The 22546-nt window shown below is 45.4% G+C and overlaps 1 protein-coding gene across 1 annotated transcript in view; it reads right to left on the reverse strand.

Annotated features, from left to right (window-relative positions):
* Window positions 1-22546, reverse strand: part of LOC127009123 (cadherin-89D-like) — a 61608-nt gene that overhangs the window by 3783 nt on the left and 35279 nt on the right. Inside the window, exons 8-25 of the mRNA XM_050881910.1 lie at window positions 21716-21937; window positions 21018-21182; window positions 19217-20464; window positions 18058-18308; window positions 16577-16740; window positions 14387-14583; window positions 13767-13856; window positions 12971-13117; window positions 12448-12558; window positions 10818-12224; window positions 10234-10353; window positions 9517-9805; window positions 8757-8926; window positions 8073-8183; window positions 6515-6628; window positions 5903-5991; window positions 5533-5616; window positions 1410-1584 (exon numbers count right to left, since the gene is read on the reverse strand). Coding sequence (XP_050737867.1) covers window positions 1410-1584; window positions 5533-5616; window positions 5903-5991; window positions 6515-6628; window positions 8073-8183; window positions 8757-8926; window positions 9517-9805; window positions 10234-10353; window positions 10818-12224; window positions 12448-12558; window positions 12971-13117; window positions 13767-13856; window positions 14387-14583; window positions 16577-16740; window positions 18058-18308; window positions 19217-20464; window positions 21018-21182; window positions 21716-21937 — 5154 coding nt within the window. The remainder of the gene's footprint in view (window positions 1-1409; window positions 1585-5532; window positions 5617-5902; window positions 5992-6514; window positions 6629-8072; window positions 8184-8756; window positions 8927-9516; window positions 9806-10233; window positions 10354-10817; window positions 12225-12447; window positions 12559-12970; window positions 13118-13766; window positions 13857-14386; window positions 14584-16576; window positions 16741-18057; window positions 18309-19216; window positions 20465-21017; window positions 21183-21715; window positions 21938-22546) is intronic.

Here is a 22546-nt window from a genome sequence, read left to right on the forward strand (position 1 = left end):
ATATATATATATATATATATATATATATATATATATATATATATATATATATATATATATATATATATATATACGTACACTTTAATCCCAACCCGGAGTAGAGAAACAAACGAATTAGCGAAATGGAACGCTGGGCTGGCGGCGGCGCCGCGGCATCGAGCGGCCGCTGAACAATGTGTGGATTTCTTTTTTGTTGCCGCGAGCGAGTCCGCGACAACGACGACCGTACCGGAGAAATTGTCGTGGCGGCTTTGAAGTGTTCAACAAAGTGGCGGCAGCCGCTTCCATTCTGCGGCGAGGAAAACATGAGAGCGGTCATGAAAGATACTCACACAACGAGCGTTTTCCCGCAACAAAGGTAAAATGTCCACTTTAATCCTGTGAACGGCGTGACGCTGAGTAATTCCTGACGAAAGAGTCGAAATATTAGAACACCCACAAACCTCAATAACTGCGTGTGCGGACAGACCTCATTCACGGCCAGCGGAGTAACACGGAGTGCACACGTGGGCGGAGTGTTGAGCATTCACACACACACACACACACACACACACACACACACAACACACACACACACACACAACACACACACACACACACACACACACACACACACACACAATTAGCGCTGATCGGCACACAACACTCCCACGCGGAGCCATATTCTGCCACACATTTGATCTGCTTCATTTCCATTATTGTTTCATTGCATCACAGGCGCGGCCGATGAGACACACGCTCGTGCTGCCCGATATGAACATTTTCAATTACTTTTTTTTTTCCATTCCGCTCTATTTTCAAACCTTGTGCTTTCCCTCCCTGCTCCCTCCTTTCCCCTCAGACAATACAAATAAGCCATTGTATCCATCCAACTTCAAAGGAACGCGAACTATTTAATGCAGAATAACCTTCCGCATCACTCGTTCTAAAAAGAATAGTTTGCATAAGAAGGCTTTTGTTTATTCCCTGCTTGTTTTCTCTATTCAAAATGTTTCGACGACCATCTGAGAAGTGGGTTACTCTTGTCACTCCGCCTCCATAACACAACACTTATATCTTTAACTCACTCAACACTCTTATCTACATCATTCATCTTCGGGAAAAAGGTTTACCTAGTTTCCCGTAGTATAAGATGTGATCATCGTCACTATCTACTATTGCAAATCCACTACAGGACAGAAATGGGCGGGTATGGGTTTCTGTCTTATATAAAACACCCGTCAGGTTACATAAAAGAGAAAATAATGCTTACTCATAACACATGTGCGTCAGATAGTTATGTTAAAAGAACTTATCTGAGCACAATGGTGATATCACGCTGGGCATGGCGACTTACCTGTATAACCCTTCTTTGACAATTAACAGAAAGAGAGAGGAGCTTATTCATACAGTGTTCGTACAATCCCAACCTGCAGTACGTGGCCGGGCCGGGGTGGGAGCGGCAGCCGGAGCCCCTTGAGGTGTAGGTCCGCGGGCAGCATGGCGTCCAGCATGCCGCGACGCCGCCTGAGGGCCCGCCGCAGCGCCGCGCCCTCCACCACCGTCTGGCTCACGGGGTCCACCGCGTACACGTACACGTCCGTCCTGAGGGTGAGCGAAAAGATTGGCGCAAATACACACACACACACACACACACACACACATTAACCAACTAACTAACTAACTAACAAATAAAAAAATGACAAACTAGCCAATTATCAAGCAGCTTTATAACAACTAGCTATATGAGAACTGACTCGTTAACTAGCTAACTAACTAACGAGTAAACAACTAACAGCCAACAACTAAGTATATATTTATTAACCAACTTTTCAACCTCACTAACTTGCTAATGCGAAACGGCTAAACGAAGTGGCCAGTCAACCAACAAACTAATTCACTAACTCACTTTACATTTACCTAACAAACCTATCACTATTGGAGTATAAAATAGATACGACTAAGACTAGTAAAGCTGTAACTCTGGGCGGAAAACAGAGCCAATCAATCGTACTACAATGAATGGGTTTTGATAGATAGAGATGAACTACAGTAATTATCAGCGGACTGACTAACTGACTAACTGACTGTCTAACTAACTGACTGACTGACGAACTGACTGTCTAACTAACTGACTGACTGACTAACTGACTGTCTAACTAACTGACTGACTGACGAACTGACTGACTAACTGACTGACTAACTGACTAACTGACTGTCTAACTAACTGACTGACTGACGAACTGACTGACTAACTGACTAACTGACTGTCTAACTAACTGACTGACTGACGAACTGACTGACTAACTGACTGACTAACTGACTAACTGACTGTCTAACTAACTGACTGACTGACTGACGAACTGACTGACTAACTGACTGACTAACTTCACCATTATTTCCCGGCAAAGAGAGTGAATGAATGATCGACACTCTCACTTAGATAACTGACTGATTGATAACTGAATGAATAGGATACGAAGGTTTAACATTAAAACTTGAAAGGACACGCGTCGCATATCAGTGTAAAAAGAGAAAGAAAAACGATGCAACTCATTTTTTTATACAACATATTTCCATCCTTCATTTTCTACCGGATGTTCAAAAGAGGAGGAGAAAGAGGAGGAGGATAAAGAGGAGAAGGAGGAGGAGGAGAGGGAAAAAAAAGGACTTTCTTCCCTAGCTTCCCTCACACCCACATTCTATGAACGGGAAATGTCAGCGGGTCTCTCTCTCTCTCTCTCTCTGTCTCTGTCTCTGTCTGTCTCTCTCTCTCTCTCTCTCTCTCTCTCTGTCTCTGTCTCTGTCTCTGTGTCTGTGTCTGTGTCTGTGTCTGTGTCTGTGTCTCTGTCTCTCTCTCTCTCTCTCTCTCTCTCTCTCTCTCTCTCTCTCTCTCTCTCTCTCTCTCTCTCTCACACACACACACACACACACACACACACACGCACACACACACACACATACTCCCGCTCCTAGCTATCTTCATCCTTCATCACTAACAACCTCGGATATCGTCACAATTGCCACATATTTTCCATCAGATCACACTTTTTCCTACTGTGTTTTTCCCCTTATTATTTTTTTTTATTCGTCCTACTTTTGCTTCGTCACATCTTTTGTTTTGTCCTCCTTTTTTTTCCTCCCCCTCCTCTCTTCCTCTCGCCATTATCGTCAATAGCTTTTTTTTATTTGTCTTTTGCTTCGTATCTCTTCTTTTTTTGTCCTCCTTTTATTTTTCCTCCCCCTCCTCTCTTCCTCTCGCCATTATCGTCAATAGCTTTTTTTTTAATTCGTTCTTCTTTTGCTTTCTCTCTCTTCTTTTTGCCCTCTTTTTTTCTTTAATCCTCCTCTCTATCTGTCACCATTATCGTCAGAATGTGCACAGATCATACTCGCACAACGCTCAGGATTATTTAATTCTCTATATATTTGTTTGCCATTGAGAGTGAAATTAATTGCTTGTCACACGAAATATAAATCCATCTATTTTTCGCTCTGTGCTCTATTTAATATACAAAAAAAAAAGTCCTCTTCTAATTGATTATTTTTATATTTATTCATCTGCTTATTCATTTTTGCTCAGGATTCGTTTTTAGGATCATGGATTTGTTTTTTGTTTGTTTTTTTGTTTTGCTTTTACTTTGCTATCTAATAATACCTTGTACTACTTCGTCTTCTATTTGTTTTCCTCTTACTTCTTTCCTTCTTGCAACGTTTTCCTCTCCCTCCACCTCCTCCTTCTGCTCTTACTGCTTCAATTCCTCCTGCTCTTCCTCCTTTTCTTTCTCTTCTTGCTCAATCTCATTCTCCTCTTCCACATCCTCCATCTTCTGCTCCTCCTGTTCGACATACCTTTTCCTTATTTTTCTATTTCTTTTTGTCCTATTTCTCCTCTTCCATTTCCTCCTCCTTTCGACATACCTTTTCCTTATTTTTCTATTTCTTTTTGTCCTATTTCTCCTCTTCCATTTCCTCTTCCTCCCCCTCCCTTCACTTTCTCCACCTCCTCCTCCTACTCCCTCTCCTTCTCGTTGCAATATCCCTCGTCTTCTTTCACCATTATTGCCATTCTAAAATATACAAAAAAAAGCAATACACATGATGCAAACTTTCAAAACCTTTCACTTCTAAATCACGGCCCGGCAGCGTTCATTAAAAGCAAAACAACCAATGATATTTCGAATTCATATATAGGTACACGCCTTAATGAGGTGCCAAACTCGTAATTACAATAAAACACTAAAAAAAATCATCACGCTTTTTTTTTTTTTTTTTCACCGGCAGTTATGATGTGATGGCACTCTCGTTAACATGGCGCGCGCTGCATGTTACTCTCTGAACTCTGATCCCTCCCTGGGGCGGTATTCTCAGACTCTCTCACCTCGCATATTAACTATTTTCAAAGGACAAAATGGAGATTAATCGGGTTTGCATGAGGATTTTTTCGCATTCATGGTACAGAAGAAGAGTTAAATAAAAACGAGGGCCATTAAACTACCCCTGAAAATGCCCAAAACACCTGCGAAAGCCTTGTAAAATATGTGTAATTGGGCGCCGAAAGGTTTGAGAATATGGGTCCTGGTCCCTTAGTAGCGTCTGGGCGGTCGAGGGGAGAGGCGTTTATCGAAGCCCAAGCACACACATTCGACAAGGCTTTCGTAGGTTTGCTGTGTATTTCTATGTGTAGTTATATAACCCTGATAGTAGTTTGACCTTTCTTGTGCACCATGAACCTAAAATATACCCTCAAGAAAACCCAGTTCATCTCCTTTTTGATCTTTGAAAATAGTTGGTGTGAGTCGGCATCGCCTGACAACACCGGCCTATTATGAAGGCGGTATTCTCAGACGCTTCCACCTCTCACGTCAACAATATCAAAGTGAAAAGCTGAAAAGGAAGGAATGGAAAAGGGAGGAAAAGGAGGAAGGGAAGAAAGAGAAGGAGGAGGAGGAGAATGTGCAGCTACTGAGAAGGAAGAAATGGAAAAGGAAGAGGAAAAGGAGGAAGGGAAGAAAGAGAAGAAGAAGGAGAATGTGCAGCTGTTGATAAGAAGAAATGGAAAAGGAGGAGGAAAAGGAGGAAGGGAAGAAAGAGAAGAAGAAGGAGAATGTGCAGCTGTTGATAAGAAGAAATGGAAAAGGAGGAGGAAAAGGAGGAGTAATAAAAAAGATTAGATGGAAAAGCGAGAGAGAAAGAAGGAAAGGTAGAAGATAATTATGTATGTGATCCTATTTTATGACGACGAGAGGAAGTTGAGGAAGTAAAGAAATGAAGAAAATAAGGAAAAAGAAGCAGAAGAAAAGGTTATTTGATTCTTTTCATTCTATTTTTTTCGTTAATTTACTTCCCTCCTTCCTCCCTTTCACTTATGCTGTTTTCCTCCCCTCCTTCCCCTCTACCCCTGTCACTTTCTTCCTCCCCTCCTTCCCCACTACCCCTGCCACTTTCTTCCTCCCCTCCTTCCCCTCTACCCCTGTCACTTTCTTCCTCCCCTCCTTCCCCTCTACCCCTGTCACTTTCTTCCTCCCCTCCTTCCCTTTCTTCTGTACTCACGCTCCGGTGTGGGCTGCGTCCCCCTCTACGTGCGCGGCAATCCTCTGCACCCGAACCTCCAGCCCCGTCAGGTTAGTCATCATTCTGAGAAACAGTGATTATTATTATTATTGTAGTAGTAGTAGTAGTAGTAGTGTTAGTAATAGTAGTAGTCATAGTAATATAGCAGTAGTAGACCATGTGCAAAATAACACCTTACATTCTTAATTAACTACTGGGAGATGACGAAGAGGAGGAGGAGGAGGAGGAGAAAGAAAAGGATCAGTAACAGCAGCAACAATGGCTGAAGATAATGACGTTGATAATGATGATGAATGATGAAGAAGAAGGCAAAATAAAAAACAAGTGGGAAGAGGAGACATTAGCTCACCCTTGCAAGTCGTCGATGTGAGGCTCCACCGCCCGAGGAGCCGCCGCTAACTCCACCACCAGATGGCCACCGGGACCCAGCACGTGGACCTGCGGATACACACGGGGAGCTGAAGGATGGACTCGGGGATGGGGAGAACACGGGGGAGGGCTGGCAGGTAGATTTAGTGCTGGGAAGACATGGAACTCGGTCACTCATGGGGCTTAAATATAGGAAGAACACAGGGCAGGAACATTTGAGAGAGAATATACAAGACTTAGGAATGGGGAGGATATGTAGGACTTAAGGATGGACAAGGAGGTGAAGAATGGACTCAGGGATGGGAGAACACGGAGGGCTGATGGATAGGTTTAAAGTTTGGACACTGAATTGAGACACACGAGGAGCTCAAACACAGGGAGAACGCAGAGCAAGGACAACTGAGAAAAGACACACAAGACTTAGGGATACGGAGGAGGCTGGGGATTGAAGAATGGACTTAGACATGACTCAGAACCTTCATCTTCAAGTGTTGTGTTGTCTGCGTGTATTTAAAACGTGTGTACTCAACGTGTGAGGGGGCAGACTCTTTCATTCCTTCCCGCCCCCTCCTGCATGCAAACCTTTACTCACAAACACGTTGGCAATGGCAGAGCGGCCGGCGGCGTCTCCATCCCTGTCTGTGGCGCGCACGTCCAGGCCAAACATCCGCCCCGCGTCCTCGGCGAGCGTGCCCACCACCACCACCTGCACGGCCGCGAGGGAGAGGAGAAAGAAGGTGAGGAGGCGTTACTCAACCACCAACTTAGTACTTCCTGATTGTAATGTAGTGGGTGTGGGTGTGGTAAGCTTGTGTAGGGGGATGTATGTGTGTGTGTATGTTTGGTGTGTGCGCAGGGGTGTGTGTGGAGGGAGATCTGTGTTGGTCTTTTCATATATGTGTTTTCTTTACTTTCATGTACTGGATATTGGAGTTTGATAATTTTGTGGTCGTTTCTCTTACGTTGATGTACGGGAGTTAACTGTCTGTGGTTAAAGGAAATATTATATGAGCTGAGTAACTGCTTTATTCTGTGCGTCAAGAGCAGAAAGCTTAACTAAACCTGCTTGGAGTCGCAACATAAGCTTACTTTCGTGCTGGTATTGAGGAAAGAGGAAGGATTTGCGCCGAAGCTTTTGATATTACAGCTCTCCGTAGTTTATGCACGTGTTGAATTATACAAAAAAATGGTTCTGCTTACCCGTATAGCCCTTCCCCTTCTGCCTAATACAACTATTGCACATTTCTCCCTTCACTCCCCTCTAACCCCGTCCGCGTCCCTCCCCGACAACACTCCTAATATTTATTCCTCCCACACACGCTCCTACGCTCAATTCCCTTCATTCGATATTTCTCTCCCTCACATCAGTGTTTCCTAACTTCAAACCCTTATTAAATATTCATCTAACCCTGCATTTCCCCCCTCCAGACTGTCACAAACACACACACGCACACGCACACACACACACACACACACACACACACACACACACACACACACACACTTTCCCTAATCCCATTCATTTGCTTTAATTTGCATGTTATCTTTCTTTCATCGACACGCCCCAATCAACCAGGCTCTCTCATACCTTCCTCTCGCTAACATCTCTCATACATCAAGCTGCTCCACTAAATTAACCTTCCACTCTCTTTTATCTCTAGTTCCTCCCCCTCATACACTTTTATCATCATCCAAACCGCTTATCAGTCCTTCGATCCTCTCTGACCTTTTCTCCTCCCCCCTACATAATTTAAATGTCACTCAACACCATCCAACCATCCTCACATTTTTGCACGTTTTTGCACTCTCTACCCTCCTTAACACCCTACACCACGCAGCGAACCCTTCTCCCATTATAACCTAATTCCACGCCCTTAGCATCCTTTATAGGTCACTCCGTATACCACCCAACTACCATCTCTACCTTCCTCACTTCTGTTTTTTTCACCCTCACACTCTTCCTACATCACCTTACATCACCAGTCTTTTCTAACTTCAGTTGTCCAACTCAGACTTCTGTTATTACCCCATCGCCTAACTATCCCTCTACAGTTTCTCAGCTATGTATCTCCTCTTCACATCCTCCTGTCCTCATTCACACCCACCCGGCTAAGCTCCTCTACTTCCCTTACTCCTCGTCTTCGTCTCACCTGGCCGGTGGCGGGGTCCACGGTGAACTTGGTGAGCGCCTCCCTCGCCCCCTCCCCCGGCAGGATCTCGTAGCGGACCTTCCCGTTGAGGCCGAGGTCCGGGTCATGAGTCTTGTGAAGAAGGGAGAGGAAAAGAACATTATTGTGAGATGAGAGTGAGAACAAAAATTAAGTTCTTAAATATATGAGAATGATGTGATGGAGGGAATGTGAAAAATAAATTGAATCAGCCCTAAAGTGTTCATGGCGCTCGTTGTTTTTCTCATGAATTACCGAGATCAATGTGACAGATGCAGCCATTGCTGGTTATGTTATGCGTGTGTGTCAATGAATGTGTCTGGTGTGTATTTGACAACCGTAATAAGTGACGCGCAAAATAATAAAATTACATCCTGAATAAAATATAAAAGGACGACTGGATGAAACACTGAATGGAATAAAAAATAAATTAGGAGACTGAAAAATATACTTTATAAGCAGACTGAGACATGAGATGAGAAAACGGAAATAACACATTGTCAAAGAGATATTTTTACGTATTGAGAACACACACACACACACACACACACACACACACACACACACACAACCCCTCACATCCCACACACAAACAGGCAGACAAACAAACAGAAGGAAGCCCTCGCGGCGATAAGACTACAATGAGACGACCTTGGCGAAACTCACAACGATGCGCGTGACGAACTGCCCGTAGGTGGCGGTGGCGGGGACGGCGGCCACGATGGGGCGTCCGTGCGGGGTGAACATGGGCGAGTTGTCGTTCTGGTCGTCCACCACCACCGTCACCCACACCTCGTCCAGACCTAGTTCCTCCGCGGGCCTGCTGTGGGTATGGTCTGGAGAAGAAAGTGTGTCAGAACATCTAAAAATACTCTAACACGCGAGAATGATGCAGCGAAGGACGGCGTGAGGAGGAGGAAAAGGAAGAAAAAGAGGAGGAGGAGCACAAGGAACGGCAGGAGGAGGAAAAGGACAAAATAGGAAGCGGAGGAAAATAAGGCAGAAGATAGTAATTTCGCAAGTGGTGTCTTTGTGTCTTTGTTATCGTCCTCGTCTATAAGTGTTCGCCTGATTGACTGCTCATGTTTTGCTGTGCTGGGTGGCGCTTTGTGTGTGTGTGTGTGTGTGTGTGTGCTATTAACCTAGATACACACGCACACACACACACACACACACACACACACACACACACACACACACACACACAAACAAACAAACAAACAAACATTCAATTTTCCATAATGAACAACTGATGAAGGGAAGACTTTACCAAATAAGATCGTGGATGCCAAAAATACACAGAAGCTCAGGACATCGAACGACAAAATATAAGGATTCACATGTCACTACGATCCTGACTCAGCCTTCTAAACATACGCATAGGTAGGAACAAGCAGGTACAGGGAGAACAACAACACACACTCACCAGGAATTTGCAACACACGTACGGGCGGTCTGACGCTGGAGGACACAACGGGTGACAGATAGCTACCCAGAGGCACAACATCGGCGGACACCCTCACCAGCGCCTTCAGGTCCTCCTCGTTGTCGCTGGAGTTGAGTAAGAGCAGTGACGGGCCCCCTCCCTCCCCGCCCTCCCCATGCTTCAGCGGGAGGGGCCGGGAGGCGCGGATGATGGAGGTGCCGGAGGAGGTGATGGTGTACTCCGGTAGCTTGATGGGCGGTGCTCCGAGGGGCGACGGCTCTGCTCTTATCTGTTGGCGGGAGGAATGGTGGTGGTGATGGTGGTGATGATGATGATTGTGGTGATGGCAACGACAAACCAAACTCAAATCATTTAATTGGTGACATCATGACTTGCAATACCTTCAGAAAGAATCGATCTCTTCTCTTTTCTTTTCCTCCTCCTTTCTCCTTCCGTTTTCCTATGCTCCTCTCTCTTTTTCCTTTTCCTTCCCCTTTTTACCTATTTCCTCTCCTTCTGTGCCACTTTCCTCTTTATTTTCACCCTTTTTCCCTAGTTTCAGGACACCTCTCCTCCCGAAATTGACCTATCTTTCGGCCACTCCTCTAACTCTTTTTTTTTTACATTTGTTACTTTTTTTATGCCCTTGAACTGACTCCTCTGCTGTGAAGAAAAAAAAAATCTATGCATATCTCTTTTCCCTTCTCTTTTCCTCACCTTTAAGTGGTACCTGTCCTTGGTCTCCCTGTCGAGGCTGGCCACCAGGAACACTCTGCCGGAGGCCACGTCCACCGCCGCCACGCCGGGCTCCTCCGCCGCCACCAGCGTGAAGCGCGGGTTACAGGCAGGCGTCCGTCACGTTGAGGTCCAGCAGCAGCAGCGGCGTGTCGTTGTTCTCCATCACCACGACCTGAAGAGAGGCGAGTGTAAGATGGGAAAAGGGTGGAAGCTCAGGAGTTGGAAGAAGGTAAAGTTGGGATCATACGCTAAGTTGTACATGACCTCGGTGCTCGTCTCCGTCTCATTGGCCCTTGAACCTGTGGTGAATAAGGTCTCATTACCCTGGAGCATAGGGCGAGTGTGGGATGGCTCTCTCTCACTCCTTGCTCCTCTGCTTTGTTGCCCTTTCTCTCACCCTCTATGCATTTCTTCTCTTTTTTATCTTTCTCTTTTCCTCTCCTTAAAGTGATGTGTTGACATTTTCAATTCCCAAACTGACTACACACAAGACGTTATTGGTAAATCCCTGAATAAAGAGCTTATGAAAGTCCCCTCAAAGCATTCTCTTACTAACGTCTTACCTGATACTCCTCCCGGTCGAAGAGTCTGGCGGTCAGCTCCTCCTCCACATCCACCACCGTGACCTTGAGGAGCGCTGAGGCGGTGAGCGGCGGCGAGCCAAGGTCCTGCGCCACCACCGTAAGCGAGTACTCCGCCCAGCGCTCGTAGTCCAGCGGGCCCACCGTGTACACACTCCCGTTCTTGGAGTCGATGGCAAACTTGTCCTCGCCGCCCTCAAGCTTATACAGGACGAGGCCGTTCCCTGAAGAGCTGGAGTCCGAGTCGTTGGCGAAGACCCGAGTGACCATCGTGAACTTCTTTGCCTTCTCAGCCACTCTGGCTTCGTATATCGGGGTGAAGGTCACGTCTGAATGGTTCCCTGGGGACTCGTCGGGAGGATAAGACATATTCTGGTAGCCATAGAACACTGGGTAGTGGTCGTTGACGTCCATGATATCGATGCGAACTGTGACCGTGGAGGAAAGTCGTGGCTGACCCCGGTCCGAGGCCACGACTGTGAATTCATAAGCGTCCTGCTCCTCTCTGTCAACCGAGCCTGTGGTGAGGATGATCCCTGAGGTCTCGCCCAGTCTGAAGGGAAACACGAAGTCTTGGCTGGCATTCTGGTGCAAGATGATCTGGTAGTGAACTTCTCCATTCTCGCCCAAGTCCTGATCAAACGCCACCACCTTGCCCACCTCACCCACCAAGTAATCTCCTTCCACCACCTCAAAGTTGTACACGGGTCGCTCAAAGCGTGGCGTGTGGTCGTTGACGTCGAACACGGCAATGACAGCCACGGCGTGTGATGACAAGCCGCCCCCGTCCGTGGCTGTCACATTCACTACATAGAAGTGGTTTGGTTCAAGCTTCGCGGCCACAATTACGACACCTGTCTTAGCCTCGACTGAAAACTTGTTCGTTTCTCTGATGATCTGCGGCTCATCGCTGTTCGGGAAGGGAAGCGACTTTTCGGACTCGATGGTGTAACGAATATCGGCAAAAGATTTATCGTCCTCGTCTGTGGCTGAGAGCTGCGTCACGCGGCTGCCCACTGGGAGTGACTCTGGGACGCGGATGAGCGACCTTTCTAAGTCTGCGAGATGCTTGAGTCCGGAAGTATCTGGCAGCTTCCTGGACTTGCTGTCGTCGAGTTCCTTGGCCGAGAACAACGGCTCCCTCTGCATGAACTTGGGAGGGTTGTCGTTGACGTCCTCTACGTGGATGGTGAGGTTGGCGGTGGACGTGAGGTTGCCGTCGTCTCGGGCCACGAGCAGGAGGTTATAGGAGCTGGTAACCTCCCTATCCAGGTCCCTCCCGATGAAGGTGATGTTGCCGCTTGAGGAGTCAATGGAGAAGAGGGAGGAAGCGTCTCCAAGCAACTCCAGGACGAAGGAGGAGCCTGGGTACTGGTCTCTGTCGAACACCTGAAAACACGAGCAATCCTTCCTGTATTCTGCAACTTTGAAACTGAGCCAAAACGAAATTTTTGAACCTTGAGGAAATCAAACTCACTGATCACTCTTTGCATTGAGGGCAAAGAAACACAACAATCACAAATAGGGACTTGATAGATTCCATAATATCATATCATTAAAATATATTGCAGTAATTAGGAAAGTAAAAGTAGGTGGGGTGCTGGAGACTCACCTGGACCGCTGGACTGAGGGCGACAGGTGTTCCGGGCCTCGCGTTCTCCTGCACCGTGCCCAAGTAACTCACGGCGTTCAGCTGCGGGGCGTTGTCGTTTACGTCCTCCACCTGAGAACGGCGAAAGAAAGACATTATACATTCTCCAGGTACCGACGCGGGGTAGTGTACATAAATAACGGAGAATCACATGCAGTAAAGTCAGAGCTAAATTCGTATTACAGGCGCCAAGATCACCTAAAGGAAACGAAACACAACGTCCCCTAAAAAGAAACGAGGTGCTGAAGTCGGTATTCTTAGACGCTTCTGCCTCTCACGCCAACTATTTCCAAAGGTCAAAAAGGAGGCCAATCCGGTTCTAATGAGCGTTTCTTTAGGTTTACGGTACAGAAGGAGGGTCAAACAACCACCAGGGTCGTTACACTACCCCTGAAAATGACAAACCCCTACGAAAGCCTTGTCAAATATGCGTGCTTGGGCGACGAAATGATGAAGAATATGACCCTTAGTAAGATCACCGTACCTGGACCTGCACGTAGTAGATGTCGGAGGTCCGCGCGCTCATCACCAGCAGCGTGTGGTTGCTGTGCGCCTCGTAGTCCAGCGGCGCCACCGTGTACAGCGTCGCGTCCTGGGCCAGCGCGAAGTACTGCCGCGCCTCCGGACTCACCTGTGCAGGGGATGGTGATTGAAAAGGTGATAAGGAGGAGTGACGTTGATCAGGTGTTGTTAGGTTAGGTTAGGTTAGGTTAGGTAAGGTTAGGTTATAGGTTAGGTTAGGTTAGGTTATAGGTTAGGTTAGGTTAGGTTATAGGTTAGGTTAGGTTAGGTTATAGGTTAGGTTAGGTTAGGTTAGGTTAGGTTAGGTTAGGTTAGGTTAGGTTAGGTTAGGTTAGGTTAGGTTAGGGTGGGTTGGGTTATAGGTTAGGTTAGGTTGGGTTATAGGTTAGGTTAGGTTGGGTTAGGTTGGGTTATGGGTTGGGTTGGGTTGGGTTAGGTTGGGATTGGGTTGGGTTAGGTTGGGTTGGGTTAGGTTGGGTTGGGTTATGGGTTGGGTTGGGTTGGGTTATGGGTTGGGTTAGGTTGGGTTGGGTTATAGGTTACGTTAGGTTGGGTTGGGTTGGGTTATAGGTTGGGTTGGGTTGGGTTGGGTTGGGTTGGGTTGGGTTATAGGTTAGGTTAGGTTAGGTTAGGTTATAGGTTAGGTTAGGTTAGGTTATAGGTTAGGTTGTTATCATTATCATTACCATTATTATTACCACTGTTATTACTATCACCATAATTCATAAGGACAACAAGAGAGAGGGAATTCAACTCACAAGTTCAAACTGTGGGTCAGGAGGCACCCGCACGCTGAGGTTCCGCAGGGCCGCCACCACGTCGCCCACCACGCCGCCGGACAGGTTCTCCTGCACATACACAGAGACTCACATTAAGGAAACACGTTGATCCATTGGATGTGTATCTGCCTGAGTAGATAAGGAAGGAAAGAAACGCAGAGAAAATTACAGAAAGAAAGAAAGAGAACTGAAGTAAGAAAGAACGGGCCTAATCATGGACAGATAGAAAGAATAAGAAAGGAAAAGAAGATAGAAAGAAAGGAAAATATAGAAGAGAAAAGAGGAAACAAATGGACAGACAACTGAATCACAATAAAAGACAAAAAACATACTTCCACAATCTTTCAAGAAACACACATATATATTTATAGATTAAAAAATAGATAGACACTAGGCAGATACATAAAAAGATAAATAGATAGATATACTTCTTTTGTACATAAAAATTCATACGAAGAAATCCCATTATAAATCAATCACTCATGGATCAGAACTGTATCCTAATCAGTATTTAACAAAAGTACCAAGTAAAAGGAAACGTTAAAAGAATAGATGGCTCCTTAGTCTTTACACACGAGACCCAAACCAACCTAACCCACCTGTATGGAGAAGTACAAGATAGTGTCCCTCCTGTTGGCTGGGCGGCGGGTCGGAGCCACGTGGATGGTAAGGTTGGTGGCGAGGGAGTCCCGCCCGTCCGTCACCACCGCCTCGAACTCGTACAAAGACCTCGAGTAGTTTCTCAGCGGAGTAACCACGCTCACGATGCCCGATTCCTCCTCGATGGCAAAGGGCACTGAAGAAATGGGGAAGAGATTGGTGTGTGAGGGAAGGGAAGGAAGAAGAGTGTGTGGTTTGTAGGATGGGAAAGAGAAAGAAAGAAAGAAAAAAGATAGAAAGAAAGAAAGAAAGAAAGAAAGAAAAAGATAGAAAGAAAGAAAGAAAGAAAATGGCAGAGAACGAAAGTGGTAGAGAGACCGAACGAACGAAAGAAAGAAAAAAAAGAGAGAGAGAGAGAGAGAGAGAGAGAGAGAGAGAGAGAGAGAGAGAGAGAGAGAGAGATAGAGCGCGAGAGAGAGCGAGAGAGAGAGCGAGAGCGAGATAGGAGAGAGAGAGAGGAGAGAGGAGAGAGAGAGAGTGAGAGAGACAGAGAGAGAGAGAGAGAGAGAGAGAGAGAGAGAGAGAGAGAGAGAAGGGGGGCAGAGAAACAAGAGTTTTATGAGGGAAGAGTTTTCTGAAGAACGAAGGACCTTTGACAAGCTTTTTGAGACCAAGACCATTGAAGGGAGAAGAGAGGAACCCGCAGTGAAAAGAATAAGAACAGCATTTTAAGGGGAGAAGGCGAGGGTAGTTTCATCTTTCTACATCATCATTCCAGTCAAGCTCAACCGGCGCCTGGATGCGGTCATAAGCTCCCCTTGATTAATTGATATAGCAGAACACTCGTCATGAACATTTCAGCATGCAATAATCTAAAAGCCGCGAGGTGGTGCCTGACTGAGCTGCCGAGGCTCTTCCGCTGCAGGCATGTTAAACAAAAGTCCTTTGCATCCTTGTCAGATGATGTAAAACTGTATTTGCCATTCCCGTAAAAGAGAATGAGTGATACAGAATATTTGCATGATAAATTAAACCTCTCCTGAGCCTGGATAATCTGGTTGGAGAGGAGGTTGAGAAAGAACGTGCATGATGAGGAAGCAAAGAGGGAAACTTGCTTAAATAGTGATATCAGGATAACATGATTTGAGACTCAAGAGAAAAAGTAATGGGAAAAGACAAGGAACGGATAAAAATGAACCCTAAAAAAAAGTAAATGGCAATGAAAACGAAAAGGGAAAGATACGACGAGAAAAAAAAAAAAAGATGGATGGCAGACCAAGACTTAGGGACCAGGAAACAAAAGGAAAATGAAAGAGATAAATAGAGGAACAAAAATTAAAGACTAGACCAAAGGAAGGAGGAGAATTTATGAAGAACCAGTAAACACAAAAAATAAAAGGAAAATACTATGAGAAAAAAAAAGATACCAGAACAACCAAATGAAGGAAGATAATTATTGAGAAAAACAAAACTAAAAACATATGAAAAAAAAAATACTGCAGAACAAAAAAAAACAAATCAAAAACAAACGAAAGGATAAATATATGAATGAAAAAATACTACGGAAAATAAAAACAAAGACCAAAGCAAGGAAAAAAATATAGAAGAACCAGGAAACGAAAAACGAAAGGAAACGAAATGAAAACAACGAGAGGGAAAAATGCAAAAAGAACAAAAAGTGATGCCAGACAAAAAAACGAAAGAACAACAAAACGAAAGGAAGAAAATGCAAAAAAAAATGATACCAGACAAAAAAAAAAAAACGAAAGAACAACAAAACGAAAGGAAGAAAATGCAAAAAAAAAATTGATACCAGACAAAAAAAACGAAAGAACAACAAAACGAAAGGAAAAAAATGCAAAAAAAATTATACCAGACAAAAAAACAACGAAAGAACAACAAAACGGAAGGAAGAAAATGCAAAAAAAATGATACCAGACAAAAAAAAACAAAGAACAACAAAACGAAAGGAAGAAAATGAAAAAAAATGATACCAGACAAAAAAAAGAACAACAAAACGAAAAGAAAAAAATAAAAGAAAAATTATACCAGACAAAAAAAAACGAAACAACAAAACGAAAGGAAAAAAATACTACAACAAAAAAAATATATATATAAACTACACCAAAAGAAGGAAGAAAATGGCTGAAGAAGAACCAGAAAACAAACTAACGAAAAACTCTCCTCACCTCCTTCCTGGTAGCCGTGGAACATATCGAAGAGCAGGTCAGGCCCCGGCAGGTCCACCACGCGCACCTGGCCGACGCTGGTGCCCACGGGAGCGTCGCCCCCCACCCAGAGCTCGAAGGGCGCCCCCTCGAAGCGCGGCTGCCAGGAGTGTGTGGCCTTGACGCTGCGGGGGAGCAAAGGGGACAACGGGAGTATGCAAATAAGGTGCTCGATAAACAATAACTACACCAGAACAACTAACGAACCTACAACATACAACTGTACACTCCTACTGTCTTTCCTATTCCCCACCTGTACCTTCACCACTAATCCACTTCCGCTTCCTACTATACCTTTGATCATTAAAAAAAGACGGCGGCGGGGGGAGGAGGGGGAGAGAGAGAGAGAGAGAGAGAGAGAGAGAGAGAGAGAGAGAGAGAGAGAGACACACACACACACACACACACACACACACACACACACACACACACACACACACACACACACTCACACACACACACACACACACACACACACACACACACACACACACACACACTCACACACACACTCACACTCACACACACACACACACACACACACACACACACACACACACACACACAGACAGACAGGCTGACTAACACAGACATGACAAAAAGACAGGCAGGCAGAGAGACATGGATAGACAGACACAGACAGACAGAAAAAGACAGACAGACACACCGACACACACAGAGATACACAGAGACAAACAGACAGGAAAAAACAGCAAAGAGACATTCATGTACAGAAAACAAGTGAGGATTAAATGCTTACAACGAAGGGCTTCAATAGGCAATGAATTACACGGATCCTTAAATCTTAAAAAAACTAATTCACCGTAAATAATCACCTTGCCAGAATAACGTTACCCTTGTATATCTATTTCTTTATCTGGCAATACACACATAGGAAAGACGGGGAAATTCTCTCTGTGATATTCCAGGAAGGTTAAACCGTGCATAACTGAATACCCATTTGAAAAACTTCCCTTCCGAGGACGCTGCGGCCCTTCTGAACGACATGGCTGCCACTGACACGCGCGGGACGACCCATTAAGCAAGAGACAAGGAAACACGCCGCGCTACCTGTCCCACGCACCACACGGGCCCCTCAAGACGACGCAAAATAAGGTGCAGGAAATTTCTCAGCTCCTCGACTTCACGAATACACGGAAATAATGAGATGAGACTTATACGATTTTTATATATGATTTTTTTATTAGTCTCTTCATGAGCACTTGGAAATGGCAAGATAAGAAATACGCGATTTGGTATATGATCTTTGTGAAATTTCTCAGCTTAAAACCATTACTATTATTAATATTGCTATCATTATTGTTATTATTATTATTATTATTATTATTATTATTATTATTATTATTATTATTATTATTATTATTATTATTATTATTATTATCAACTTAACTTAATCCCACCACAACAACACGAGTCTCTACCTGATCGTCACCACCGCCAGCGATGTCCTTGTCTCGGAGGGGTTGAGGGGGCTGTCCGAGGCCTCCACCAACACCGTCAGCTGCCCTGGGGGAACGCTCTGCAGCAGGGTGAGGGCGCCGTCAGCCTCGCCCACGGCCACGCTCCCCACGGCGTTGGTATCACTACTTGGGTTGTTGGTGGTGGTGACCTGACTCTGTATCCTGTACCTCACCAGCCCGTTCTTCCCCTCGTCGGCATCCTCTGCTGTGACCTACAATAAGAGAGAAGAGACAAAGGGTTAGGTTACCATTTTCTTCATCCATCTCTTCATGTTCACTCATCCTCGATTCTTCTTGGCTTCAGCATTTCTAGTTATCTATCCCTTTCTGTCTTCCCTCCATTTTATCGCTGTCTCTAAATGTTCATGTTCCTTTACTAGCATGATTATCTCCCTTACAAATCTACGCTAATCGTTTCGCCTCTAATTCATCCTCCCTTTTTCACAGTTTATCTATATTCTATCCCATCTCTTTACTCTAAGGATGTCTGTATATAGAGAGTGAAAGAACGTTAGACTGCGGTAACCTACATGAAGGGTGGATCATCATTTCACTGCGGTAGCCTATAGAGGAGGAAGATCATTAGACTGGTGTAACTTTAGAAATAAGATATATTGCGGTTATTTATGTTAAAGACAAACGAGCTTGAGTCAGCTGAACGTGAAGGGGTGTTGGGTACGACAAAGGTTAATGTTATAAAGACGCACTCCACTTTCCCGCAGGGTCTTCTTTGTACCCTTCTTTTTTTTTCACTGAGACAAAAGATTTCAATCCCCCTGTAGACATAAGGCTGGAAAAGTAACTAGAAATTGCTGCCCTTACGTAAACAGAGATAGAAAAAGCCAAAAAGGTAACTATAACTCTTTAAAAATGTTTGTGTCATTGTCTAAGTTATCTTTTCAACTATAATGTTGCAGACGACTTGAGAGTAACAATAACAAAAGAACACACGAGAGAAAAATGATATGAAAAATTAGGTTCTTATAGATTATGATGAACATGATACTGATTACGTTATGTTCGTTAATAGTACAACGTCAACTATACCTAACGCTACTTGAAGCATGATATTTGTGATTGATTAAAAGTAACGGAAAATGTGGTCTCTGGACACACTTACCGAGCCTATGACATCCCCCTTCTTGGCGTTCTCGGTGATGGTGAAGGCGTACTGGTTGGCTGGCAGGAACACGGGGTTGTTGTCGTTGGCGTCCAGCAGGTTCAGTTCGACCTTGGCGCACGACCACGACTGCGGCACCAACGACTCGGCGTCCTCCTCCTGCGTGTCGTTCGTGGATCTGTGTCCCCGGCGCCGCGTCTCCCCCCACTGGAAAGCGCCTGTGGGTGGTGTGTGTCGTGATAACCCTCGTAAAGCTTCAGATCTTGGCGGTGAATCTTCAATCCCTTGTAGTGAGGCTTCGTTCTCTTTAGGTTCAGCGGCGACACCCTCGGTAAGTTCCCTCAAAGGATTGGCTGCAGTGGGATCGATTCTTTGCACTCTGAGAAGCACACGCACATTGTCCTCTCTTCTTCTTTTTCGAGGTCTTCCATCTTCCCGAAATCCTCCAGTAGTCTCTCTCTTGGTCAGGGAGACATAGCCGCCACGAGAACGACGCGCAGTGCTCCTCGTAACACGTCTTCGGAAGCTCTGCAGCGGAATCCTCTGTCTTCGCGCCATTCTCCTAGATGGCGCTACAGGCGAAGTGCTGGTCCTTCCTCTATCCCTGGGCTTCACAACTTCCCTCAAAAGCGGCGCCGTGACAAGCGTGGGCTCCTTATCGTTTAGTTCCTCCGCCACTGTAGTCTCGGGCAAAGAAGTCGTGGTCGTCTCGGTCGTCTCGGTCGTCTCAACCAGCCGTATGACGTCCGTAAAAGCAGTGGCTGTGGTAGTCTCCTCTGGCACTCTAAGAAACTCCGTAAGTGTGGTTGCCTCCGGTGCTTCCGTCGCAGTCACTTGTTCTTCCGTCGGTATATCAAACTCTGGATTCTCGGCCTCTTTTATTAGTATCCTGATTCGTTCCGTTGGCATTTCAGATGTCGTCGTTGGGATCTCAGGTCTTCTAGTCCGTATTTCGGGTTTTCTTGTCTTTATTTCGGGTGTCGTCGTCTCTGCTGTAACTTCTTCCTTCAATATGTCAAGTTCTTTCATCGGCGTTGTGGGTTCCTCTGTGGGCGGGGGCGTGTAGGCGCGGGCATCACGGGTGGCCATGGGCGCCAGCTGGTCCGCGCACACCCTCAGGTATATGACGGGTGACGCCTCCCGGTCCAACAGGCTCTGGTTCGCCACCGTCAGCCAGCCAGTGCGCGGGTTGATGGACAAGGATCCGCCGCCCCCGACTAAGTGGTAATTAAACGCTCCATTTGCAGCCTGAGCAAAAAAAAGGGAAAAGTTAGCGTTGGAAAAGGGAATGGAGGAGGATAAGAAAGAATCATCGTCAGCATCAAACTTAACGCCCATTCAAACCACGAGAAAGAAACTGGAAAGGTAAAGAAAAAGAACACAAGAGGATGAAGATGGAATAACTGCAAGAACTAAATGGCAGCAACTTAATGTTCCTTTTACGCCATAGAGGAGCAAATTGACGAAAAGTCGGTAAAATAAATTAAAATAGTAACTAATGAATAAAATAGGTAATTGATGATTTTTGTAGTACCAGGAAGGAAGAGTAAGTTAGGAGACTCATTTTTTTATCAGAATTCATCATCAGAAGAGAGGAATAACAAAGGAAAAGAAGAGAAAAATAAATGAAAAAGCACAAAGAAAAGGAAATTAGATAAAAAAAAACTCAAAAAAAAGCAAAGAAAAAGAAAATTAAGAGCAGATGGATTAAAACAAGAAAAGAAGTGGAGAGAAGCAAAAAAACAAATAAAAAGAAAAGAGAGGAGTCAAACAAATGGACACCTTAGACACCTCATCTCACCTGGTCAGGGTCTTGGGCGGACACCTGGATGACGCTGAAGGAGGCGGGCAGGTTTTCCATGATGGAGATGGAGTACACGTCCTGGGTGAAGCGGGGCAGGTTGTCGTTCACGTCCTCCACCTCCACGACCACCACGCTCGACCCCACCTTCCTCGCGTCGTCCACCTACGGAAACGACGACAACTCAGGTGGACGGAAAGAAGTGATGATGAAAATTCGTCTATGTATAGATTGTTACGTTTTTTTTAAGAGATTTAGTACAAAAAGAAGGGCAGAGAGAAAGATACTATATAGCTAGATAGTGATAGATTGACAGATAGACGGATAGATATATAGGTAGACAGACAGATAGACATAGATAGATGAATAGATAATAGGAAAAATGAAGAAAGGAAAGGAGAGAAAGAAAAAGAGATATAATGAGAAAGTAAAAAAAGGAAATAAAGAAAGAAAATCAGGAGGAAAGGAGAACAAGAATAACAAAAACAACAAAACAAGAACGAGAAGAACAGGAAGAAAGAGAGAGCAAGTCCAAGAAAAAGAGAAAATCTGATGGAAAAGAAATAGACACTGTTACAAATGCTATTTTCAATCTCCTGACACACACACACACACACACACACACACACACACACACGATACCCCTTGCAAACCCAACCTAACCTATCCTATCTTATCCTCTCTCTCCCGTGCCTGACCTGTTCCGCCCTGACATGCAGCGTGAGGGAGGGGTCCGCCAGGTTCTCCCGGTCCAGATGAGACGTCAGGAACAAGCGCCCAGACATCGGGTCGAGGGAGAAGAGCCGCGCCGCCGGGGTGTCCACCAGCGAGTACCTGACGGAGGTGTTCTGTCCAGCGTCCCCATCCACGGCACGAAGAGGTGACGGCTGTACCTCCACCTCCTGCAGGACCTTTACACCCTGGTGGAGAGAATGGATGGTTAGGGAAGGGAAGGGTGGGTCGTGTGTAAGGGCGGGGAAGGGAAGGTTGAGGTTTTGAAAGGAGGATGTGAGGGATAGGAAAGGTTTTGGAAGGAAAGGGAAGGGCAGGGAAGGGAAGGGAAGGATGGAGATGCAGTAGAAAGAGGAAGTGGGGAATAGGGAAGAGAGTTTGGGAAGGGAAGGGAAGAGCAGGGCAGATAAGGGAAGAGTGACAATATATTGGAAGGAGGATGGTGAGGAATAAGAAAGATGGCTAAGGAAGGAAAGGGAAGTGCAGGGAAGGGAAGGATGGTGATGCAGTTGAAAGGGGAAGTAAAGGAAAAGAAAAGGGCTGAAAAGGGTGTGGGTAAGGGTAAGGAAGGGTAGGATGATGATGTATTGGAAAGAGGATGATTGAGGTTAGCAAAAAAGGTTTGGGAAGGAAAGGGAAAGGAAGGGCAGGAAAGGAAGGTGTGCAAAGAGGAGTGATGTGGGGAGAGGTGAGGATAAGGGTGAAAGAGGAAGGTGAGGGAAAGGCGAAGGAGAGGAATGGGGAAAAGGAAAGAGCAAGACGAAAGACTGGTGAGGGAAAATAATATCTTCCAACAC

The sequence above is a fragment of the Eriocheir sinensis genome, chromosome 39 (genome assembly GCF_024679095.1).
Source record: "Eriocheir sinensis breed Jianghai 21 chromosome 39, ASM2467909v1, whole genome shotgun sequence".
In the NCBI taxonomy this organism is placed as follows: domain Eukaryota; kingdom Metazoa; phylum Arthropoda; class Malacostraca; order Decapoda; family Varunidae; genus Eriocheir; species Eriocheir sinensis.